Raw genomic sequence first — 22,338 nt, 5'->3', positions numbered from 1 at the left:
ATTTTTGTTGCATCCCATAGGTTATGTTTCTATTGTTTTATGTTTCAAGAAGATATTTTAAAATTTCCTATTTTTTTCTTACTTGATCTCTAAGTTGCTCAGGAACATGGAATTTATGCATATTTATGAATTTTCCAAGATTCCTCCCTTAAATTTGTTAAGACATTTTGTAATGTAACATATCCTGGAGAATGCTCCATGTGTGCTAGAGAAGAATGCATGTTTCGTGCTATTGGATGTAATGCTCTACATATATGTTAGCTCCATTTGGTCTAAAATTTAGTTCAATTCCAGTATTTTCTCATTGATTTTCTGTCTGGCTGACCTATTCATTGATGAAAAAGGGGTATTGAAGTCTCCTATTATTATTGTATTGGAACCTATTTCTCTCTTCAGATTTATTAATATTTGCTTTATATATTTAGTAGATTCTTTGATATTAGGCACATATATATTTACAACTGTTAAATCCTTTTGATTACCTGACCCTGATGTCATTAAATAATGTCCTTATTTGTCTTTGACAACAGTTTTGACTTGAAGACTATTTAATCTAAATATAGTAACTCTTGCTCTCTTTTTGTTATTACTTGCATTTGTTTACTTAGTAGTGTCCAGTAAGTCCTGTAGACTTTTTTTACTCTTTCATTGCATTTTCTTTTGTTTCCTGTGACTGGATTATTTTAATAGGTGAATTTTAAGTTTACAGATACTACTTCTGCTTGATTTAGTCTGCTGTTGAAGCTCTCTACTTTTTATCTCATTCATCAAATTCTTCAGCTCCAAGATGTCAGTTTGGTTCTTTTTTTTTTTTTAGTCATTGATGGATCTTTATTTTATTTGTTTATATGCGGTGCTGAGAATCAAACCCAGTGCTTCACACATACTAGGCAAGTGCTCTACCACTGAGCCACAACTCCAGTCCTCAGTTTGGTTCTTTTTGATGATATTTATCTGTGTTGGATTTCTTATTCATATTATGAATTATTTATCTGATTTTGAATAAATTACCTGTCTGCATTCTCTTGTATTTCACTGAGTTTCTTAGTTTCCATAGAGATCGTTATTTTGAATTCCTTTTTAGTCGAAATTTCCTTTTCTTTGAAACAACTACTGGAAAAGTATTATGTTCTTTTGGTGCTATCCTCACTTTTACATGTTTCTTATGCCTCTGTGTTGATACCTGTGTATCTGATCCCCTTTCAAAGTTAGAATTGGTTTCATAGAGACTTTCCCCTGTAGATAGGCCCTTGGATATCTTTTGGTCGGGTGTGTTGACTCTGATTCCAGGTGAACCCAGTAGAATTATCTTTGTGCAGCTTCTTCAGCTGGGTTCAATGTCAGCAATGGCTACAGGTACCTTAGTGGCCCAGGCTGTGGGAATATTTGGCAGAAGTGGTGGCAGGGTAGATTGTTAGGCTTCTCAGCAGCAAGAATTTTAGGGGTATTCCAATTCTCTTTTTCTTATCGAGGGGTGACTTAGCTGAGGGCATCTTTCTTGGTATCAGGTCTGATGTGACCCATACATAACCACAGCAGTGCTATGTTCCAGGGCATAGATTCTGCCATGCGACCAGCACTCTAGCTTCATACTAGAGGTCCTAAGCATAGAAGTTAACTAGTGAGATCAAAATAAACACACATAAACTCAATTTACCTTTTTCTTGACCAGTTCAGAGATGGCCCTTCCCGGCTCCTGCCTCTAGCCACCTGGTGGGGTAGCGAGGTTTACATAAGAGATTAGCAGGAGAGAGAGAGAGCACGCCAGGGAGTGGCCTTTTATTGGGGAACAAGAAATTCAGGGGAAAATTCCATCCAATGAAGGTTGAGGGGGACAGCATTCCAAGGTCAGGGTCAGTGATTGGTCTCAGGGTCAATGGTCAGTCACACCCCCAAACGGGATGGGCTCTCGCACCTAAAAAGGGTGGGGATAAGTTCTGACATAGCTTGTCCAGAACACCTCACACCCAGTCAGGGAGGTGCCCAATCACGTGTGAGAAAGGCTTCCCACAATAGATGGTTAAAGTTGCTGTCATACTGGGGTCAGGGGATTAGTGTCTTGCTGAACTATTGGGATACCTGCAATGTGGGCACAGGTTCAATCCCTGATACATGGGTGGATGCAACTTTTCCAAAAAACTGGGGACTGTGACTTTGAAGAATTCCCTTGTAGCTTGGGCTTAGGAGGGAGGGGTATAGTTGTGACTCTGATCCTGGAGGTTGGAGAACAACCCTGGAATGGCCCTGTGGAAGAAAGAATGTTCCAGAGGATGGAACCTTGGGTAGCAGAGCACAGCTGCAATTTGGGCTCTGGAGCCAACAGGGTACAGTGGTAACTGGAGCACTAGGAGAGGGGTACTACATTGAGGTGTTTATAGACCCCAGGGTGATGAGACCCAGAAGTGAGTCTGGCTCTGTGAGACTGGGTACAGCAGCATGAAAAACTCAGAATGGCAAAAGGGAAGGGGCATGGAAGTGAAATGATAGGTGTACTGCCCAGAGAGCTGAGATTCCTCATCAGTTCAGACTCTGGTGACTAGTTCAGATCCAAGAGCTCTGTAGCTCTGTAGCTCTCTGGACCAGAGGGTGAGTGGCACAGCTCGGACAAGGCAATGTTTCCATGAGGAGAAGGACACCACATCATTTCAGGTTCCTGGAGGTACAAATGCTGTGCTGGACCAGGGCTGCAGGTCTCTGAGAGGCTGGTCTTGCAGGGAACAGTGCTGTACTTTGGTTGAAACTGTCTGCAGTTGAAACTGTGATAGCTTTGCCATGAAATGGTGCTCTGTCATATGTGCATACATGGTGCAATGATGGCAGAGCCTTAGGGATGAAGGCATGCAGTGGCTACTGGCCTTTGGAGCAGGATGAACTCTAGAAGGAGCTCTGGCTTGAAGATGCACAAAATACTAGCGGCTTGAGCCATGGTGGGCAGGACACAATATGAACTTTTCTGGAGTAGTGTGATCTGCATTCCACTGTAGGCAGTTCCAGGCAGCTCCTAAGCTGAGCTCAGGACCTGTGAGGCCTGCAGGATTCTCCAGTAGTTGAGGCAGCAAGTGTCTGGGAGAACAGGAGCAGCTGGGAACTTCCTGCACACCTTTTTCCTGTGGGGAGAAGACCCTTCTGTTTCAGACTGGGGCATAGGGCAACAAAGACAAAATGTTTCCTTTCCTTCTCTATGTGGCCATCCTAAGTTTTGTGCTTCACAGGATTTTTGCTGCTTCTTTCCTGTACTGTAGACTCCAGTAGTCTCCTCTTAGTCACTCTCTACAAAGAGCAGTTGTTTATTCATTCTATTGATCCTTCCCCTGGGTGGAGGAGGAGGAGGCGAGCATTGGGCACCTCTAGTCGGCCATCTTGCTTATTACTCCTCTTAGGCTTTCTCAACATAAGGAATCCTGAAGGTTATGCTATGAGTTAGGCAGGAGTTGAAAATCCCTGAGAGCATGAGGTGGTGAGAAGGCCATTGGCTGTAGGGTGGGAGGTTCTCCTTTAGGAGAAGAAATTCCTTTCCAAGTCAGAGTGGACCATCAAGGAGATGCTTCTTCTCTGGCAAGCTAGAGTTCTGCCCCTGAATAACTGGGGGCAGGGTATGGGGCTGGGGGAGAATCTCTTTTCTTCTTTGCTCTATATATCGTTTATAAATGTTGAACCAGTGTTTAAGTTAGCTTTAGGAAGGCTACATTTCCACAGAAAGCCAAGTCATAAATGTTTCTGGTGATTTTATATTTCGCTGTTCTGTATAACTTCAGGGACAGCTATTTATTTTTTGTGTGTAACCCCTGATCCTGCAACAGTTACTTTATTCCATAATAACCTGGAAATAGAGCATATAGCACATTTCTTAATTTTGGACCCATGGAATTGAGTTGATTTATGTAATTAAAATACTCTTTTCACATTAGTTTCCTCTTCTACTATTATTATAATGGTTGTAGAGCTAAAAAAAAAAATTTGTGTAACAAGAAACACATACTATTTAAAGGATATACCAGAACACTTTTCTCAGTATTTATGGTGTTATAAAAATGAACATTAATTCACAGCTGGGCTTTATCCAAGTTTCACTATACAGATGGCTGTGTATATTGCCCTTCAAATCCTTGTGGGAGAAGGCTTGTAATTTCTTCCCTCTTTCCCCTTTAATAACTTATTTCAATGTCTCATAGTCATCATGATCAAGATTTTTACCCCAGGTCTGATTTAAATCTCTCCACCTGTATGTTAACCATATTTCTTTACCCTTTGACCTCAATTGAGGTGAGAAGCAGGCAGTTATTATTACTCTTCTATTTCTTTATTTGTTGAAAGACCATGCTTTATCCATCGCAAAAATCAGTGATAGTAATAAAGTCAAATTTCTCAGAGAAAAACAAATATCTGTCCACTCTACAAGAAACAGACATTACTTTGTTTTAGAGCCAAGAGATTATTTTAAAAGTTTCACTAGCTCAAGTTTATAAAAAATTCATATGACAATATACGTAAAATAAAAAGTGAACATATAATTCTTTCATCCCACTACTCCCACTACCCTGCTTTTTGAAGTAACTTTTTAATTAAATTAATTTTTGCCTTCCAAGCATCTGTCTATGTAAATTGTTAGGAAAGTAAATTAAAAAAAAAAACAAAAATGAGAAAACAAAATCAAGGTGCTTGCTAATAGTATAGTAATGTGGTTTCCATCCTGATTTTTCTGTCTCCCTCTTATTAGAGTTTTGGCTACCCAGCATAAAAACCATGAGGAAACTTAATTATATAGTTGCGCTTCATTTTAAACCTTATATCTATTTTAAAAATCATGTTAAATTGTTACATCAAATAATATTTTAAGTATATGAGGATATTGATATAGCCATGGGAAACTACTATACCATATTAAGTAAAATCTAGCAGTTTCACAATGGGGTGTGTATCCAGTAGAAATGAGTGCTTATGTCCACCAAAAGACATATATTAGAATGTTCATAATATTTGTTATAATGGCCCCAAACTATAAAACATAAATGAGCTTTAATAGCAAAATGTATAAAGAAACTATTGTAGTCATACAGAGTAATAAAACACAGTAACAAAATGGATTTTTGGATAGTATGGAGCAAATGAAGCCAGATAAAATCGAGTACATACGTAGAATTTCATTTAAATGAAGTTCAAAAGCAGACAAAATGTGATTTGTTGTAATAGAGAGCAAAGCACTGGTTTACCTTTTGGGAATTGTTGACTGGATAAGCATTCCAGGGAATCTCCTAGGTACAGAATGTATGCTAGACCTATTCAGGAGGTGATTATATGGACAATTTCTATATGTAAATGTTAAAGGAAATGTAGGACTTAATGTGGATGGAAGAGTTGAAGATAGCTCATTGCAAGGTGGTATGAGAGGAGTTGAGGTTGTTTAGTTATGGAAGCAAAAGCAAAATGAACTGAAGATCAGGGCAAATCCAACAGGAAACATTTTAAGATAGGGCATGTGGCCAGCAGAGCCAAGAAGAAGAGCTGGGAATGAATGGGCATTTCATGCAATACTTAGTTTCTTCTGTGGCTTGCAGAATCCAGCTGTGCTCATTTACTCTGTGTTCAGTTGCTGTTATTTGGTGATACAAAATATTAAAATAATGAGGAAAAAAATCACAAATCAACAGGTGTGACTTTTGTGAAATGTTAATATTATCCTGTTTTGCCAATTGTGTATGAAATAATGAACCAGAGTCTTGGAAGAGTATATTATATTTAAATATTCCCATATGCTTTGTTTTTATCATATTAGAAAATGATTGAGAAAGGAGAAAAATGAAATGCCAATATTTGATTTCTGGGGATGTGAGTCTTAAAAATATAAAGTCTGTACACATTGGGTTTTTCATTCATGTTTGTGGGAATATGATGAATGAAAAATGTGCAATGACAGTATGGTTATATGTTATATCAAGAGATTTTTAAAAAATAGCTAAATGTACTATTTTTAGACAAAATTTTTGTTGGTTATTATTTGTTCCCACCACAACAGTTATGGGATTAAATCATACATGGCACTAACAAAATACTCTTTGTTTTAAGAATGCCAATAGAGAATTAAATATATGTAGGTAATTTACTTAATTTTACTAAGTCACAAAACAGGTTGAACAAACTATAATTTATTATGTATGCAGTAATGGGAAGAATGATCTCCATAATTCATTTGAAGTTAACTGAATTCAATATTGAAAGGGTTTTAGATAATATTAAAATACAATACTAAATTCTTTTATTTTCCAGATCTGTACCCTTTCCCCTAAAAGATAATTATATTTCAGTAAGAGTTTTTAAAAAATGTATAGAATTGGTGATAAGCTTTGAATTTTTCTCTTAACTGAATTGAAATCAGAAGTTTATTTCTTTCCTTAAAATTAAAAAAAGAAGAATAAACCTCAATAGCATTTCTTGCTTGAAAACCACTTTTCAAATGTGAAATTGCCACTTTTCAAAGAGTTACTATAGGGCTAGGGATGTGGCTCAAGTGGTATCGCGCTCGCCTGGCATGCGTGTGGCCCGGGTTTGATCCTCAGCACCACATACCAACAAAGATGTTGTGTCCGCCAAAAACTAAAAAATAGATATTAAAAAATTCTCTCTCTCTCTCTCTCTCTTTTTTAAAAAAAGAGTTACTATACTTGATGCAATTTTGATATAAAATAATCCTTGTTTTATAGCTTTTTAAAATGTGTTGCAAAGCCTTCTGGGTTGACATTTTAAAACCAGCATATAAATCTGCCTGATAAGTTATTTTTTTTCCTTTTTTAAAAGTAAGGTAAGGATAAATGTTCTGTGCTTCACTTTTCCACACCTGGTTCTAGTTGCTCATTGTTTTAGTTGATGTGAACTAAGAATCTTTATTCAAGTCATTAATCTTACTATAACATTTTTGGTAGCCAATTCATTGATTTCCATTTTTTGGAATTACATTTTTTGTGATTAAATTAAAATTTTGAAAATGCCATGTCACAAGCCTATATTTTAAGGCATTTTTGTGAAACACTTTTTTATTGAATTTCAGTTAGCATGTTATAAATTATTAGGACATATCTAATGAAGTGTTTGTGAGAAAAGGATTTACTGTGCAAATAGAGCAGGAATGGTGAATAATTGCAGAGTTCACAGTGTCGTGCTCTGTTGGCATTTCCTGTTATGAAATAACCCACTTTGATTCTTTAGATCACATGCCTTATGTGGGAAGGTAGCATTATATAAACCTGAGTGACTGAGTCTGACTCTCAGCCAGGAAAAGCTAACAATAAAAAGTTTGCCTATGTTTTTTAACTGAAGACACTCTTACCTTTAAAATGTACATATGGTGGGGCTGGGGCTATGGATGGTGTTAGGGAGCTTGCCTAGCATGTGTATGAAATAACAACTGAACATACTTGAATTTCAGTATCAAAGTAACAGCCCACAGGGAGGAGGTGGGTAAAATGTATAGGAATGATTTGCTTGAGTTCCAGCTATGTTGACCCCATTGCTTTCTTTATGCCTGATGGTGGAAATCTGGTGTCCATCGACTTCATGCAAAGCACCAGTGAATGGCAGGGATGAAGTTTAAGATTAGAGAGTGGCAGTGAGTGAGTCAAAGACTGCTATGGGAAGAAATTGGACTTAGGGGGTCTAGGGGAATGAATTAACAAATTGTTGTGTGCATGTGTGTCTATGTGTATCTTGTACAATCTCTAACCTTTTCTATCTGGGTGACTAGTATAGCAAATGTGCTACATGTCATACCAAACCCTTTCTTCTGATATTTCATTGGCTAGTGTTTTGCCACCCAATTTCTCCATACATTTTTGTTCCATATAACAGACAGTTTTTATCCTCACGAGTATTTATGAACCCACTGATATCAATGATAAAATTTAAGCTATAGTCATAACATATTTCTTCTCTTATTTTATGTTATACCTATAATTAGGAATCTGACCTTTTGGATTCCTATATCATATGTCATGGAGTGATAATCTGAAGTTCTATCTATAGTCACATAAAACTGATATTTATTTGAAAATTGTTTACAGTATATCACAGGATTTTAAAATTTATTCTACTGGCCATATGACCTTGGTTTGGTCCCTTAACATCTGTTTTCTTACTTGAAAAAATGCAGGTAACATCTTTGCTGTTGTTCCTGTTGGGAAGATTACAGCAGCTTAGGAAAGTGTGCAGTCAGTTCTAAAGTTCTGTGCAAATATAAGAAAATGGTGTTTTTTCATGGCATCTTCTCATTATTTTTCCTACTCCCAGAAGAGGGTATGCTGATTAATTATTATGTTTCTCCAGGGAGAGTCTCGCCAGGACAGCTTACATCCTATATTCAGCTCTTCAAGAACAATCTCAAAGCTCTAAGGAATCATTGTGGACTCCTGCAGCTTGGGCTGGCCACAGTTCAAACTTTGAAACACCCGCAGACAGCCAAGTGGGACAACTTTCTAGCTTTTGAAAGGCTCCTTCTCCAGGTATGTTGCTATGGGAGCTTTTGACTTCCAGGGATGTAAACTTAGATGTTTACTAGAGTTTCAGTAATGTATTGTTGACACGTGTGCTGCATCACATTCAGTAAGCACCTCCAAATTAAAATTTGATAGAAACTTTTGCCAGACCTGTTTCTAGAATTTTTTTGACAGTGACATCTTTGGCTTCTCAATTCTGGGAATATTTTTTGAATGTTTGACTCACTTTTGGAAACCTCCTTTCAATTTTGTGCCATTTGGACCTTTCTTGATCTTCATGGCATCTTTATTCAATCCTTCCCATTTGTCCTTTAAAATAGCACTGCTATTTACATTTTTTCTTAATCTCTAATCTTTAAACAACATAGAGCATGCGCCTTAATGATGTTTAAAGATGAAGAGAGATGAACTTCATTTGTAGTGTTTATGCAGAAATTTGTACATGGAGGGAAACTTTTTTAAAAAGACATTTTTTATATTATAAAATATAAATTATACTGTGCTTTAAAATTATAAAATATTGTTAAATTATAAAATATTGGTAAAGTATAAAGTACTTTAAAATATAAACTCAGGTGAAAGGACAAACATCTATGGACTCTATATATAGTCTCAGTGTAATTTACTATTTAAAAATATTTATCTTTTACTTTTGTTTCACTAAAGAAATAAAACTAGAGATAATGTTGAGGCATCCTTATTACTGAACCCTTCTGAATTGGTTCTCCATTTACTTTCTCCAGAGGTATTTTTGTAAGTATTTACTTTTCATAAAGAATACAGAATATTGTGTTATAGGTTTTAATTTTTACCTAAGTGACATAATACTATAAATATTCCTAAACTACTTGCTTTTTCCTCTGAATATTTTATTTTTAAGATAACCCAATATGCTCTATTTAAGGTTCTAGTTTGTTCATTTAATCCATACCACGAATATACAATTTATTTATCTAATCCACATTGATGTTTAGTTAAGCTGTTCAACTGGTGCTTTTGTGTATGTGTGCGTGTGTGTGCGCACCTGCACATATTCATGTATATAAATAAAAATGATATGAATAAAACTAAACCATTTTTATAGTTGTTCATCACTGTTTCTTTGTATAGATTTGCAATTCTTGGACTACTGATGAAACTGATCATCTTATCTTTTATTTTTGGCTATTTAATTTTCTCTACTCTGAATCATTCATTCTTGTATTTTGCCTATTTTTTATCTGTTATATCACGAAAATCTGGTTTGACATTTTATATATTAGACTTTTTAAAGTTATATCATGTAACTACTCTCTCATATCGCTGTCTTTCAACTTTAATTTCTATATGTTTTATTATATAAAAGTTTAAATTTTAACATATAAGTAATATGTTAAATATTATTCTTTATAGTTTGTGTTTATGTTTTATATTATCAATCCTTTTCTACCCCTAATTTCTAAATATATTGTTTGGTATTTTCCACTGTAAATTAACTTCTATTCTTAACATATGAATTTTTAATCCATCTGGAATTTATTTACATTTATGATATAATTAGTATCTATTTTTTTGTTTTCCACATAGATAGCCCAATCTCCCTATACTATTTATGGAATACTTTATTATATTATAGATTACTTCTCTAATAGTCATTTTTCACTTTCTCATGTTGGCAGAATTTTGTTTCAATTTCTGTTTTCCATATGATTCAGGCAAATCCTGTTTGATCTCAGATTACCTTGCTCTTCCTATTTCCATACTTGGTGATTGATATAGCAGTTCTAGGCACAACGAGGCAAAGGGAAGTTTACTGGAGGTGTTTCTAGGGAGGGTTTTCTTTTGTCTTGATAGAAAAGATATACAATATAGAAACAAGTCACTTTTTCTGCCTCCTAATGTATGTTTGTGACACTTTACACACTACTTTGTGATAAGAAGGGAAGCTCACTGGCATCCTGAGGAAGACAGAACCGTCTGGGTCCTAAGTGATGACTTTGAGCATACTTCAAAATATCTTGCTCTGTGACATGATAATTGTGTTTGGTTGCTATGACAAAAATATCTGACAAGGACAATGTAGAAGAAGAAAAGTTTAATTTGGGCTCATGATACCAGAGGTTTTAGTCCATGGTTGGCCACCTCCATGGACCTGAGATGAGGCAGAACATTATGGTGGAAGGGGTGGGGGAGGAAAGCTGCTCCAATCCTGGCAGCCAGGAAACAGAGAAGGAGACAGGGTCAAGACATAACCTCCGAGAGAATACCTCAGTGACCACTTCCTTTAGGCACGCCCCACCAGCCCACAGTTACCACCCAGTTCTTTAAAATGATCCCCATCAAATGGATGAATCTACTGATAAAGATTACAGCTCTCATAATCTAATCATTACACCTCTTAATTTCAGCAGAGCTTTTGGGAAACTCTTTTTGTTTTTTAATTTTGAAAATTTTACTCATATAAACATATTTGATAACAAATATAATTGACTTTTTTTCTCATTTGAGTAAAGTTTTAAAAGAATTAAATTTTGTGATGTTTTGTTTTGATACATGTATAAATGTGTAATGTTCATATCAGATTAAACACAATCTCTCTCTTCAAACATTTGTTATTCCATGATGGTGTTAACTTTCAAAATCCTTTCTTGTAGCTTTTCAAAATGTGTATAGCATGTTACTGTTATTTACAGTCACCCTACAATACAATATGCCCCAGAACTTCTAGCTTTGATCTAACTGTAACTTAGTGGCCACTGACTCTTTTTTTTTTTCAGTCTTTTTAAAATTTGTTCTACTTAGTTATACATGTCTAAAGAATGCATTTTGACACATCATACATAAATGGAATATAACTCATTCTTCTGGTTGTACATGATGTAGAGTTACATCAATTGTGTAATCATATATGTACTCAAGATAATACTGTCTGATTCATTCTACTATTGTTCCTACCCATACATCCCCACCCCTCCCTTCACTCCCCTCTGTCTAATCCAAAGTACCTCTGTTCTTCCCTCCCCATCCCCTACAATTGTGAATTAGTATCTGCATATCAGAGAAAACATTTCAGCCTTTGGTTCTTTGGGATTGGCTTATTTCACTTAGCATGGTATTCTCTAGTTTTATTCATTTACCAGCAAATTCCATAATTTCATTCTTTAAGGCTGAGTAATATTCCATTGTGTATACATGCCACATTTTCTTTATCCATTCTTCTGTTGAAGTGCACCTAGGTTTGTTGTGGGACACCTTTATCCAAACTATAACAATAATTATTCTATTACTTAAGCCATTTTAGTTGATGTTCTATTATTTTTAGCCAAAATATATTTATCTTTTCCACATTGATATATAATGTATTAAGCTGCCATGTAAAGTAGGTTTTAGTTTTTAGTTTCTAGTCTATTTTATTGGTCAGGGATTTTGAGTCCATATGTCCAGTGTTATGCTCTTCTCTGAAAAAGAGATTTATTAGATTTGTGCATAGGTATTCTAAAGACTTTAATGCTATTTTGAATTTGTTTTTTTAAAATTCAATTTTATGTAGTTGATTGCTGGCATTAAAGAATAGCTCAACTTTTGGATAGTGATTATGTACCAAAAAAACTTGTTTCCTTACTTCTTGCTATTATTCACTTATTCTTTTAGATCTTTTATGTAGACAATAATATCACATGCAAATAATGGCAGTTTTATTTTTTCCTTTTCGATTTTGCTACCACTTTCTTACTTTAGTACATTGACCAGGAATACTAGGCCACTGCTAAAAACAGGTAGTGATGTTAGGCATCTTCATCTTAATTCTGACTTTAAAGAAATGTTCCAGAATTTTATGATTAGATATTATATTTTCTGAGGTTTTATTTTATTTTTTAACATATATATGTTAAAATATATATAATATAATATATAATATATATTTATATATTTTGTTGTAGATGGACACACTACATTTATTTATTTATTTATTTATTTTTTGTGGCACCGGGGATTGAACCTAGTGCTTCATGCATGCTAGGCAAGTGCTCTACCACTGAGCCACAATCTCATCCCCTTATTTTATTTTTAATCAGGCTAAGGAAATTCTATCCTAATTCTAGCTTGATGAGGTTTTTGTGTTTGTTAATTCAACTAGTATTGAATTTTATGTTATATAGATTTGGAAATTTTAGGTGACTATTTCATTATTCTCCCTTAATCTGTTAATATGATGAATTGTACTTCAAAAATTTTAAATGTTAAATAGTCTTTATTGTATTCCTGGTCCTACACACAACACAATGGTATGTTTCCACACACACAAACATTGCTGGATTTAGTTGCTGTCCCCTAGCCTTTGCATGGAGACCTTCTGATTTTGATAAGCCAAGCAGGGCTGCTGTTGCATAATCCCATCTCTCTGATCCTCTCCCCAGGATGTCTTCTTTACCACTTTTGGTCCCTGATAGTCATGTGGACACCTTCCTCAACTTGCTTAGGTTCTTGTACTTTGCACTGGGATTTGCCTGCCTCATCCTTCATGTGGATGCCCCCTCTATTTCCTTGGGTTTCAATAACCTGCACTAGGCCTTGGCATATCTGTGCATAGAAAACCCCCTCACTAGCTTTGGCCCTGATCTCTTGCACTGGGATGTGATTGCCTCTTCGATAGACATCCTCTGCACTCTGATAAGAGAGAGAGAGAGAGAGAGAGAGAGAGAGAGAGAGAGAATTTTTTTTAATATTTATTTTTCAGTTATCGGCGGACACAACATCTTTGTTTGTAAGTGGTGCTGAGGATCGAACCCAGGCCGCACTCATGCCAGGCAAGCGCCCTACCACTTGAGCCACATCCCCAGCCCTGATAACCTGCTTTAAGTTACTTTTGCAACCTCCCTCTTACCCTTTCCCTACCAGGTGGACACAAACCCTTCACTCTGGAGAATATAGTTCCAAAGTGAGAGTAGGTAGCCCCAAACCAAATAAAAGTGTTTCTAAACAAGACTACATAGAGCTTTTCTCCTAAGAAAGATAATCTGTCAATTTATTAGAGGTTTTTGAAGAAATTTGACAAACTCTTAATATTTTAATTTATTTCTAATTAACATTCAGAATCTTTTGTTTCCTATTAGACTATTAGACTACTAGATGAGAACACGATATTTCGTGTTTTTCTTTCAGCAAATAGAAAAAAGAAAAAAGGACTGGGGAAAAGAAGTAAACATTTAAAATACTAAGACTCCACTTTCATCCTAATTGCATATCACCCTGGCTAGCACTGTGTTAGTCATTTCTGGATCCTTAAAAGTTAGGGTTTTAGCATAGGCAAACTCATAAACTGGCCATTATAATTGCTCTTTGTCTATGAACATGCTTATTTTATACAGTATACACTCATCCATTAGTGTAACAGGTTATAATGTATGGTCAGCTGCCTCTTTTACAGACTTTGATTAGAAAATGGAGCATTTGAGTTTATTTTGAGCACGAGGGCAATGTTTAGCTTTTCCCAAGGGCTTGAGAGCCACTGAGAAAGCTCAGCTAATGTTAAAAATTGTTTATTTCTTTGGGGAGACTTATTTCTACTATTTTCTACCAGGCCTCCATCACTGAAACCTCAGTGTTGACTTTATGGCCTAAGTAACCTTACAGGCGACCTTGGTTAAGAAAAAGAAATCAGTCTTGGAAATCTACAATTCAAAATGTTTTGCAGAATTTCTTCGACTCACTGCTAGCTCATGGGTCACTGGTTCTGGTGATCTCACGCGAGTCAGCAACAGAGCGGAGGACTGTTCACAAGACTCGCATTTGACTTAGGCTCTTAGAAGTGATTTAGGAATTCTATTAAGAAATAGCATTTTATATGTTCAAAGGAGGAACTCTGAAAATATTCATTTTTTTAGAGTTCCTCCTTTGAACATATAAAATGCTATATAAATATTTATTTATTATATAAATAATATATAAATATTCATTTATTAGCATAGGAATACATTTTAAAAAGCCAAAGGAAATAAAGTATGTTCATGACTCTTTTTTCTCTTCAGTGTCCAAAATCACAGACAGTATTTTAGGCGGTGAATATATGTATGCTAATTATCAAATCATGATGTTTCTGTTTCAAAAAGGAACAAGTTTAACTTGAACACAGAAACATTTATGGTATTAATGAATGTGTTCCCAAAGTAGGTTTGCTTTCTTTGTTTTTTCTTTTTCTTTTAAATTACTTTTATTTGATCAGTTTATAATTAGGGCATCACACTGATTTTTTAAAAAAAATATTTAAATTCAATTCATTTTTAATGAATACATAAAAACATACAACTGCATACATATTAATGGGATAATGTGATGTTTTCTACATGTATAAATTGTATAATGTTTAAATTAAGTTAAACACATCTCTTCATTTATCATTTCCTTATGGTGAAAATTCAAAATCCTTTTTTCTAACATTTTTGAAACAGTAAATTATAGTTACCTACAGTGTAAGAACACATCAGAATTTCTTACTCCCATAACTTTGCTTTCTAAGAGTACAAATTTACTTAATTTGTTGGTAATGACATGAAGAATACCTTTTTTATAGTGTAGCAAAGACTTTGAATTTATTTCCTCATCTAAGTAGGAAGAAAGCATTTACCCCCCGGTGTTATTTCAGGATTGAGTGATATCATATGTCTGTATCACTAAGTTTCAGTGCCTGGCAAATACCAATTGCTCAATAAATGGTAATTATTATTATTTATTCTTTTAGCTGAGCCAAAATATTTAAAATGCCAATTTATTTTATGTGAGTAATCCCTTAATAATATTCTCACCTTAATATTGTTTTCCTAAATTAAAATTTATTGAGGAAGAATGAGTCTGTCACTTTGAAAAATGTTAATGTCTTTTTATATTTTGATATATGTTTGATAATGTTTAGCAATGTTGTTTTTTAAACTTGCAATGTATAGCTGATGTTTTTATGCTAATTGTAACAGGAAAAACTTTTATTGAGTGTAGGATTATTTACTGTGGTTATAAAATACTAGCAGACTATATATATGGAGTAGAGGAAGCAGCTGTGTTTATGTTTCCTAAAGCACATGCTTTCTAAATATATGTATTATACATTTCTAGTTATTTCTTTAGGCACAATTTATATTTTACATCAAGAAATACAACTTGGAAAATGACTTTAAAATAAAGTGAATTATAAAGCCACTCAAGATAATACAGGTATAATATTGCTTTAGTTTTATCTCTCTTTGCAATGAAACATAGACCATACTATATCATTAGTTGCCAAAGTAGTTTTTCATAGGCAGGATTCATTTTTAAAATATCTTAAATTTTAGATTACCTTTTTCTAAAACAAACTAAATTCACACAAACTAAATAATACTGTATTTGCTTGTTCTGTAACAATTTGGTGGGTTTTGCCTTTTGAGTTCTCTATTGCTTTTATTAGCTCTGAAGCCATATGGCTTGGCTTGAAAATAGAGTAGCTCATTTTTGTGCTGTTCCTGACTTCACTATCCCCTTAGGTGGTCCTGTTTTAAAATATTTATTTATTTTTTATTGATTATAGTTAGGGTTGAATTTTTCTGGGAAGTTTTTACCAGTTAGTTTTCTGTGGGCAAGGACCTTGATATCCAGAGTCATTCAGCACCATGGTATGTTGTCACTTGCAAACACATCTGTTATATCATTAAAAAAAAAAAAAAAAAGGTGAGGAAAGAACAGAGAAAGGTGATTTCCTAAACCAGACCTGGGCACTGTTTATAGATGAGGGGAAGATTTTGATAGTATTTTTGCTGATAAGGCAAATTGTGAAATTTGCTTTTCACAAAACTGCTTCAGAATAACTGCAGGGGCAAGTATTGGAGCAAAACCATTTTCTCCCTCTCCTGATTTCCATAACGCCTAGGGTTTTCCTAGGCACACTCTCGCCTCTTTCTGACATTCTACTCCTTCCTCTCCTAGCAACAGAGGTGTTTTGTCTGGCTGGTAATTTTGGGATGGTTGGCCAGGCTCAACTCTGCTTTTATTGTTTTTGGAAGGTCCTTGAGCCACTCTTCAGGGTTATGATCTGCTCTCACTGGGTAGCAGCTGCTGCTGCTTTCTCTACTCTTCTTTAGAGTGAGCTGGGAACAGGGGGTGGTCAGTCTGTCCTGTGCCTTCAGTGGAGGTCTGCCCTCGCCAAGCCTTGCCTGTAACTGGGAGGAGAAAGTTGTCTGATTTTGAGTACCATATTGGTTTACAGACATTCCATCACTTAGTCTTGCTTATCTGTATTTTCATATGCAAATATGTTCATCTTCATACTTTATGAAGATTTATTTATCTTAGCACAATACTAAATTGTTGGAGTTTTAAAATTTTCCAGACAAATTGAGAAAGTTCCAGATTAATGGCAGGAATTGAATCTGAGATCTGAGTAGCCTAACATATTTATTCCTCAAGTGTTCACATGATTAGACTCTTATTACTCCTCTGCTCCTTTTTGCAATTCAGAACACCTGGGGGGCACTCTCATATAGGTAGGATAATTAATAAACATTACTAGATCTGGGGCTCAGTGTTAGAGCACTTGCCTCGCACACTTGAGGCACTGGATTTGATCCTCAGCACTACATAAAAATAAATAAATAAAGATATTGTGTAAAAAAAAGAATTTAGTTTTAAAAAAATAAAGTAAAGGTATTGTGTTCACCTACAACATATATATGTATAACTAGTAATATACATATTATATGATAATAACATGTTAATAATAACATTATATTATAACATAATAAAAATATGTAACATATATAACATATAACATAATATATATAAAACATATATAACAATAATAACAATATATGTTAATATATACATATTACTATTTTTCAGAAACATAAATCTTCTAATTACTTTCTCTTCTCTCCAGGGAAGCCTCTGCCCTCTAATTCATTGCTAGAGGTGTCATTCCAAAATGTGTAAAGAAAATGCTGAAAAACCTTTTCCAAAAGAAATTATTCTGTTGTATTCCATGTATTAGCCATCTTTTGAGCGTGTTATGTCTTCTAAACAATGAAATTATAAAACCGAAACATATAATGTCTCTTGCTTATGCTGCAACTTATTTTGTAATGTGGATTAGAAATAGGCACCTTAGCACTATTTGTGCCATCACCAGGGATACAGGCCCAAATAGAATCTTGTAGGTTGGTCTGAGTACCTAAGTTCTGCATCAATAGTATTGCCTCTATAAGAAAGTCCTAGATTCTGATCAACCAATTTTCTTAAATACATTTCTTAAATTGCTGATTTGAACTTGTGAACTGCATAGCAGAGGTTGGACATGTCATGAATTTGACTGTGATTCTATTTGCTAGTATCAGAGTCAGGTTAAAAGCCAAGTCTGGGGCTGGGGAGGTGGCTCAAGAGGATATGGGGAACACTGTTGGTGGAACTGTAAATTAGTACATCTGGAATGGACTTACCTGATGACCCAGCTATCCCACTTCTTGGTATTTATGCAAAAGAACTAAAATCAGTATACTGTAGTGATACATGCATACCAATGTTTATAGCAGCACAGTTCACAATAGCCAAACTGTGGAACCAGACTAGGTGTCCCTCCATAGATGATTGGATAAGACAATGTGGTAAATATACACAATGGAGTTTTACTCAGTCATAAGGAAGAATGAAATGCCATTTGCTGATAAATGGATAGAACTGGAGAATATCATGCTGAGTGAAATAAACCAGATGCAGAAAGTCATGGATTGAATGTTTTCTCCTACATGCAGAAGCTAGAGGAAAATAAGGAATTTTTTTAAAAGGGAGGGATCTCATGAAAGTAGAAGAGAGACCAGTGAAGTAGAGGAAAGTGAATGAGGGGAAAGGAGGAGGGAAGGGGAAGGGAAGGAACAGAAGAATAAAACTAACCAAACTATTGTCATGTACATGTATGAACATGTCACAATAAATTCTACTTTTATGTATAACTATAATGCACCAATTAAAAAATAAATATAATGTTTATTAAAAATGTTTGGCATTCAAGTTAGATTTTCATCTTGAGTTTCACTCCTTACCGAGCCTTTATTTCAACCTTAAGAGGCTTACACATTTTTAAAAATATTTATCATTCAATTTTACTGTTTTATGCAGAATATTTTATTATTGTTCTTCTCTAATACATTAAAATATTGTATTTTTGAATAATAAAGGAGAGAGACAAATGGAAAAAAGAGAAGCTAATATCCATGAACTTCTTGTTCCTTTACCCAGGATGGATACATTGCCAGATTTGGAGTTAGGTGAATTTGTGCCAAGCACCTGATTAGAAATGAGAGTCAAATGCATAGGCTCTGTGAACTATTGCTTTTAAACTGGGCTTGCCCTAGAAGCAGTGATATCATGTGTTATTCCAGCTGGAAACCAGAGTTAGTAATCAGGCAAAGTAAATTCAAGGCTAACAATTTTAGTATTTTATGGGTCAACCAAAAAAGTTTCAAATACAGACTTTATGCCAGGGACTGAAGGTGAATGTGGGTGGGTTCTTCTGGGAAAAAACAAGAAGGGTACCATTCTGGTTTGCTTGACCAAGGGAAGTAATAATAGAGTATGCTGCCCTGCACTGATTCCATCTTCCATCTGAGCCACTCCCTCTAGCTGTTTGTACCAGGCTGGTCACCCTAGTGGTTGCTGAGATTTTTTTTCTCCTCTTTTAAACATCTGGATTCTTAAGTATGAATGTGGCTTGTCCCTTAGCTGGCTGACTATCTAGAGCACTTCTAGATATAATCATTCTGAGGGTGCTAGAACTTAGCTTAACACTAGTGAGTCCTGAGGCTAAACAGTAGTAGGTTTGAGTGTGAGCACAGATTTCTCCTCTGTTTTCCATTTTTTTTTCCTATTCTCAAAGGCTAGATAGAGTGAGTTATTTATTGAGGTGTTTTGTTTGGCTTTGTTTTGGTCAAGGGCTGTTAATGTTCAAAAAATGGAGGAATACTTCAAGAAATATTCCAGTTCCTTTCTGGCCAGGGACATTGGGGATATGGTTGAATCTGGCTTACCTGAAGTGGCTGACTGCATGTGTGTGCTTTGGCAGTCCCCTTTGTCACTTTTTACTTCTGAGTCATCTAGCTGACAGCAGAAGTGTGAAGTGTTGAATGGACACGGCTCACTCTGGATTTTTCTTTCCAGAGATTGTGGGTGCCTGAAATGACGACTGTGGAATGATACAGAGCTGCACAGAGGGGCGCGCGTAAGGAGGACTATTTGTTATGTGTTTGCAGTGGGAGAAGTACTGGTTTATAACCTGCAGTCTGGTGTTGTGGTGTCATTTTACAAACATTATGGAAATACATCTTTAGAATGACATATCATTTTATGTTTGTGGAAAAAAAAACACAGTGACATTGGTCATACCATATATTTTAATAGGAGCCTTCCCTAACACATATGTAGGAAACACTATTTTTTAATCTTCCAATTTAAATTTATTTAAAAACATAGTAAATGAGCAAAATTAAATTCCCCAAAAGCCTATTCCAGGGGAAAATATGTGTTGAAAATTGATAGGCTGCCACATTGACTCATGGAGCTCTTGTAATCCATTCGTGTGATTTTTCTTAACATCTATGTTGTGGTTTTACAAGAGAGTACAAAAGTTTCCTTTTACTAGTTAGTTTATGTGGGGATGATGTAGTCTTTGTTTTTTGTAAGTTGATTTGTTTAATGTGAAAACAAAATGGGAACAACATTTTCCATGAAGACAAAGATAGATATACATGACACTTATGGATAAGAAAAATAACAGGATAAATGTGGTCAAAACGGGCCCTGAAGAATATTTTTAATGATGTGCAGATATGTTATGTCATGTTAATGGAAAAAATAGTTTATATGGATATGAAAAATAAAACTGCATATATACTATGAACTCATCTGTTATATAATTAAAAACATGAAGACATTAGAAGGAGCTTAGGTGCTTAGAAAGAATTAATAGAAACATTGGATACACATCAAAATAATTATTGTAGTTATTTATGAGCAATAGGTTTTCCAAGTATATACTACTGCATGGAAAATTACCCTAAAATGCAGTGGATTAAAGTAAGAGTTTGGTTATAGTTCATGATTTTGTGTGGCAAGAATTCAGACAGAGCTCAGCTCAGCAATTCTCTGGCTTCACATGGCATCTACTGAGGTAACTTGGTTATACTCCCATGATGGAGGGAGGACCCAAGATGGCTTCTGCCACTTGTTTGGTATACATGGCAGTCTCAGGGTAGTCCGACTTCTCAAGTGGAGGCTAAGTGGCCCAGAGAAATTGTTTTGGGGGAGATTGGTAAAAACTACAAGCCTTCTTATAATTTGGCCTTGGAAGTTCCAGAACTTGAAGAGACTATCACAGAACCAAAGGGAAAAAATTAAACTTCACTTCCTAAAGGGGAAAAATGAAGAAATTGACACCATTTTCATCCTATCTCAGCTGAAATGAATAATTTTTATGTTCTTTGTGTTTCTGCAGGATCTGTGATATATTCTTTTTATACATTTGTTGGAGCTTTTAGAATATCAATTCTATAACCTTGAATGATACTTGCATAAAACAATTTGCATGGAGTATGCCATAGAGACCTCTATAAATGTCATCTTTCATCAGTATCTATCTTTGTTTTCTTCTTTTGAGGATAGAAAAGAATTGGTGAGGCATTTTGATTTGCATTTCTCTAATTGCTAGAGATGATGAACATTTTTTCATATATTTGTTGATTGATTGTATATCATCTTCTGAGAAGTGTCTGTTCAGATCCTTGGCCCATTTATTGATTGGGTTAATTGTTTTTTTGGTGTTTAACTTTTTGAGTTCTTTATATACTCTAGAGATTAGTACTCTATCTGATGTATGAGGGGTAAAAATTTGCTCTCAAGATGTAAGCTCTCTATTCATTTCACAGATTGTTTCTTTTGCTGAGAAGAAACTTTTGAGTTTGAATCCATCCCATTTATTGATTCTTGATTTTAATTCTTGCACTACAGGAGTCTTATTAAGGAAGTTGAGGCCTAATCCCACCTGATGGAGATTAGGGCCTACTTTTTCTTCTATTAGACGCAGGGTCTCTAGTTTTATTCCTAGGTTCTTGATCCATTTTGAGTTGAGTTTTGTGCATGGTGAGAGATAGGAGTTTAATTTCATTTTGTTGCAAATGGATTTCCAGTTTCCCCAGCATTATTTGTTGAAGAAGCTATATTTTATTCAATGCATGTTTTTGGCACCTTTGTCTAATATAAGATAATTGTAATTTTGTATGTTAATCTCTGTGTCCTCTACTCTGTACCATTGGTCTGCCAGTATGTTTTGGTGCCAATACCAAGGTGTTTTTGTTACTATTGCTCTGTAGTACAGTTTAAGGTCTGGTAAATGACAGCTATTATGAATACAAACAACAATAAGTGTTGGCAAGGATGTGAGGAAAAAGGTACACTTATACACTGCTGGTGGGATTGCAAATTGGTGCAGCCAATATGAAAAGCACTATGGAGATTTCTTGGAAAATTGGGAATGGAACCACCATTTGATCCAGCTATCCCATTCCTTGGTTTATACCCGAAGGACTTAAAAACTACGTACTACAGGGACACAGCCACATCAATGTTTATAGCAGTACAATTCACAATAGCTAGACTGTGGAACCAAACTAGATGCCCTTCAATAGATGCATGGATTAAAAAAAAAGTGATATATATACACAATGGAATATTACTCAGCAATATAGAGAATAAAATCATGGCATTTGCAGGTAAATGGATGGAGTTAGAGAAGATAATGCTAAGTGAAGTTAGCCAATCCCCCCAAACCAAATGCCGAATGTTTTCTTTGATGTAAGGAGGCTGATTC

At 35.1% G+C, this 22,338-nt stretch overlaps 1 protein-coding gene across 4 annotated transcripts in view; it reads left to right on the top strand.

Annotated features, from left to right (window-relative positions):
- Nucleotides 1–22,338, top strand: part of Scfd2 (sec1 family domain containing 2) — a 371,756-nt gene that overhangs the window by 48,423 nt on the left and 300,995 nt on the right. For all 4 annotated transcript variants that reach the window (XM_078021292.1, XM_040292423.2, XM_078021291.1 and 1 more), the window contains exon 4: nucleotides 8,314–8,489. In XM_078021292.1, the coding sequence (XP_077877418.1) occupies nucleotides 8,314–8,489 (176 nt within the window). The remainder of the gene's footprint in view (nucleotides 1–8,313; nucleotides 8,490–22,338) is intronic.

This window comes from Ictidomys tridecemlineatus, chromosome 9 (genome assembly GCF_052094955.1).
Source record: "Ictidomys tridecemlineatus isolate mIctTri1 chromosome 9, mIctTri1.hap1, whole genome shotgun sequence".
NCBI classification, from domain to species: Eukaryota; Metazoa; Chordata; class Mammalia; order Rodentia; family Sciuridae; genus Ictidomys; species Ictidomys tridecemlineatus.
The sequence above is the reverse complement of the archived record's forward strand: the minus strand, read 5'-3'. Positions and strand labels throughout refer to the sequence as shown.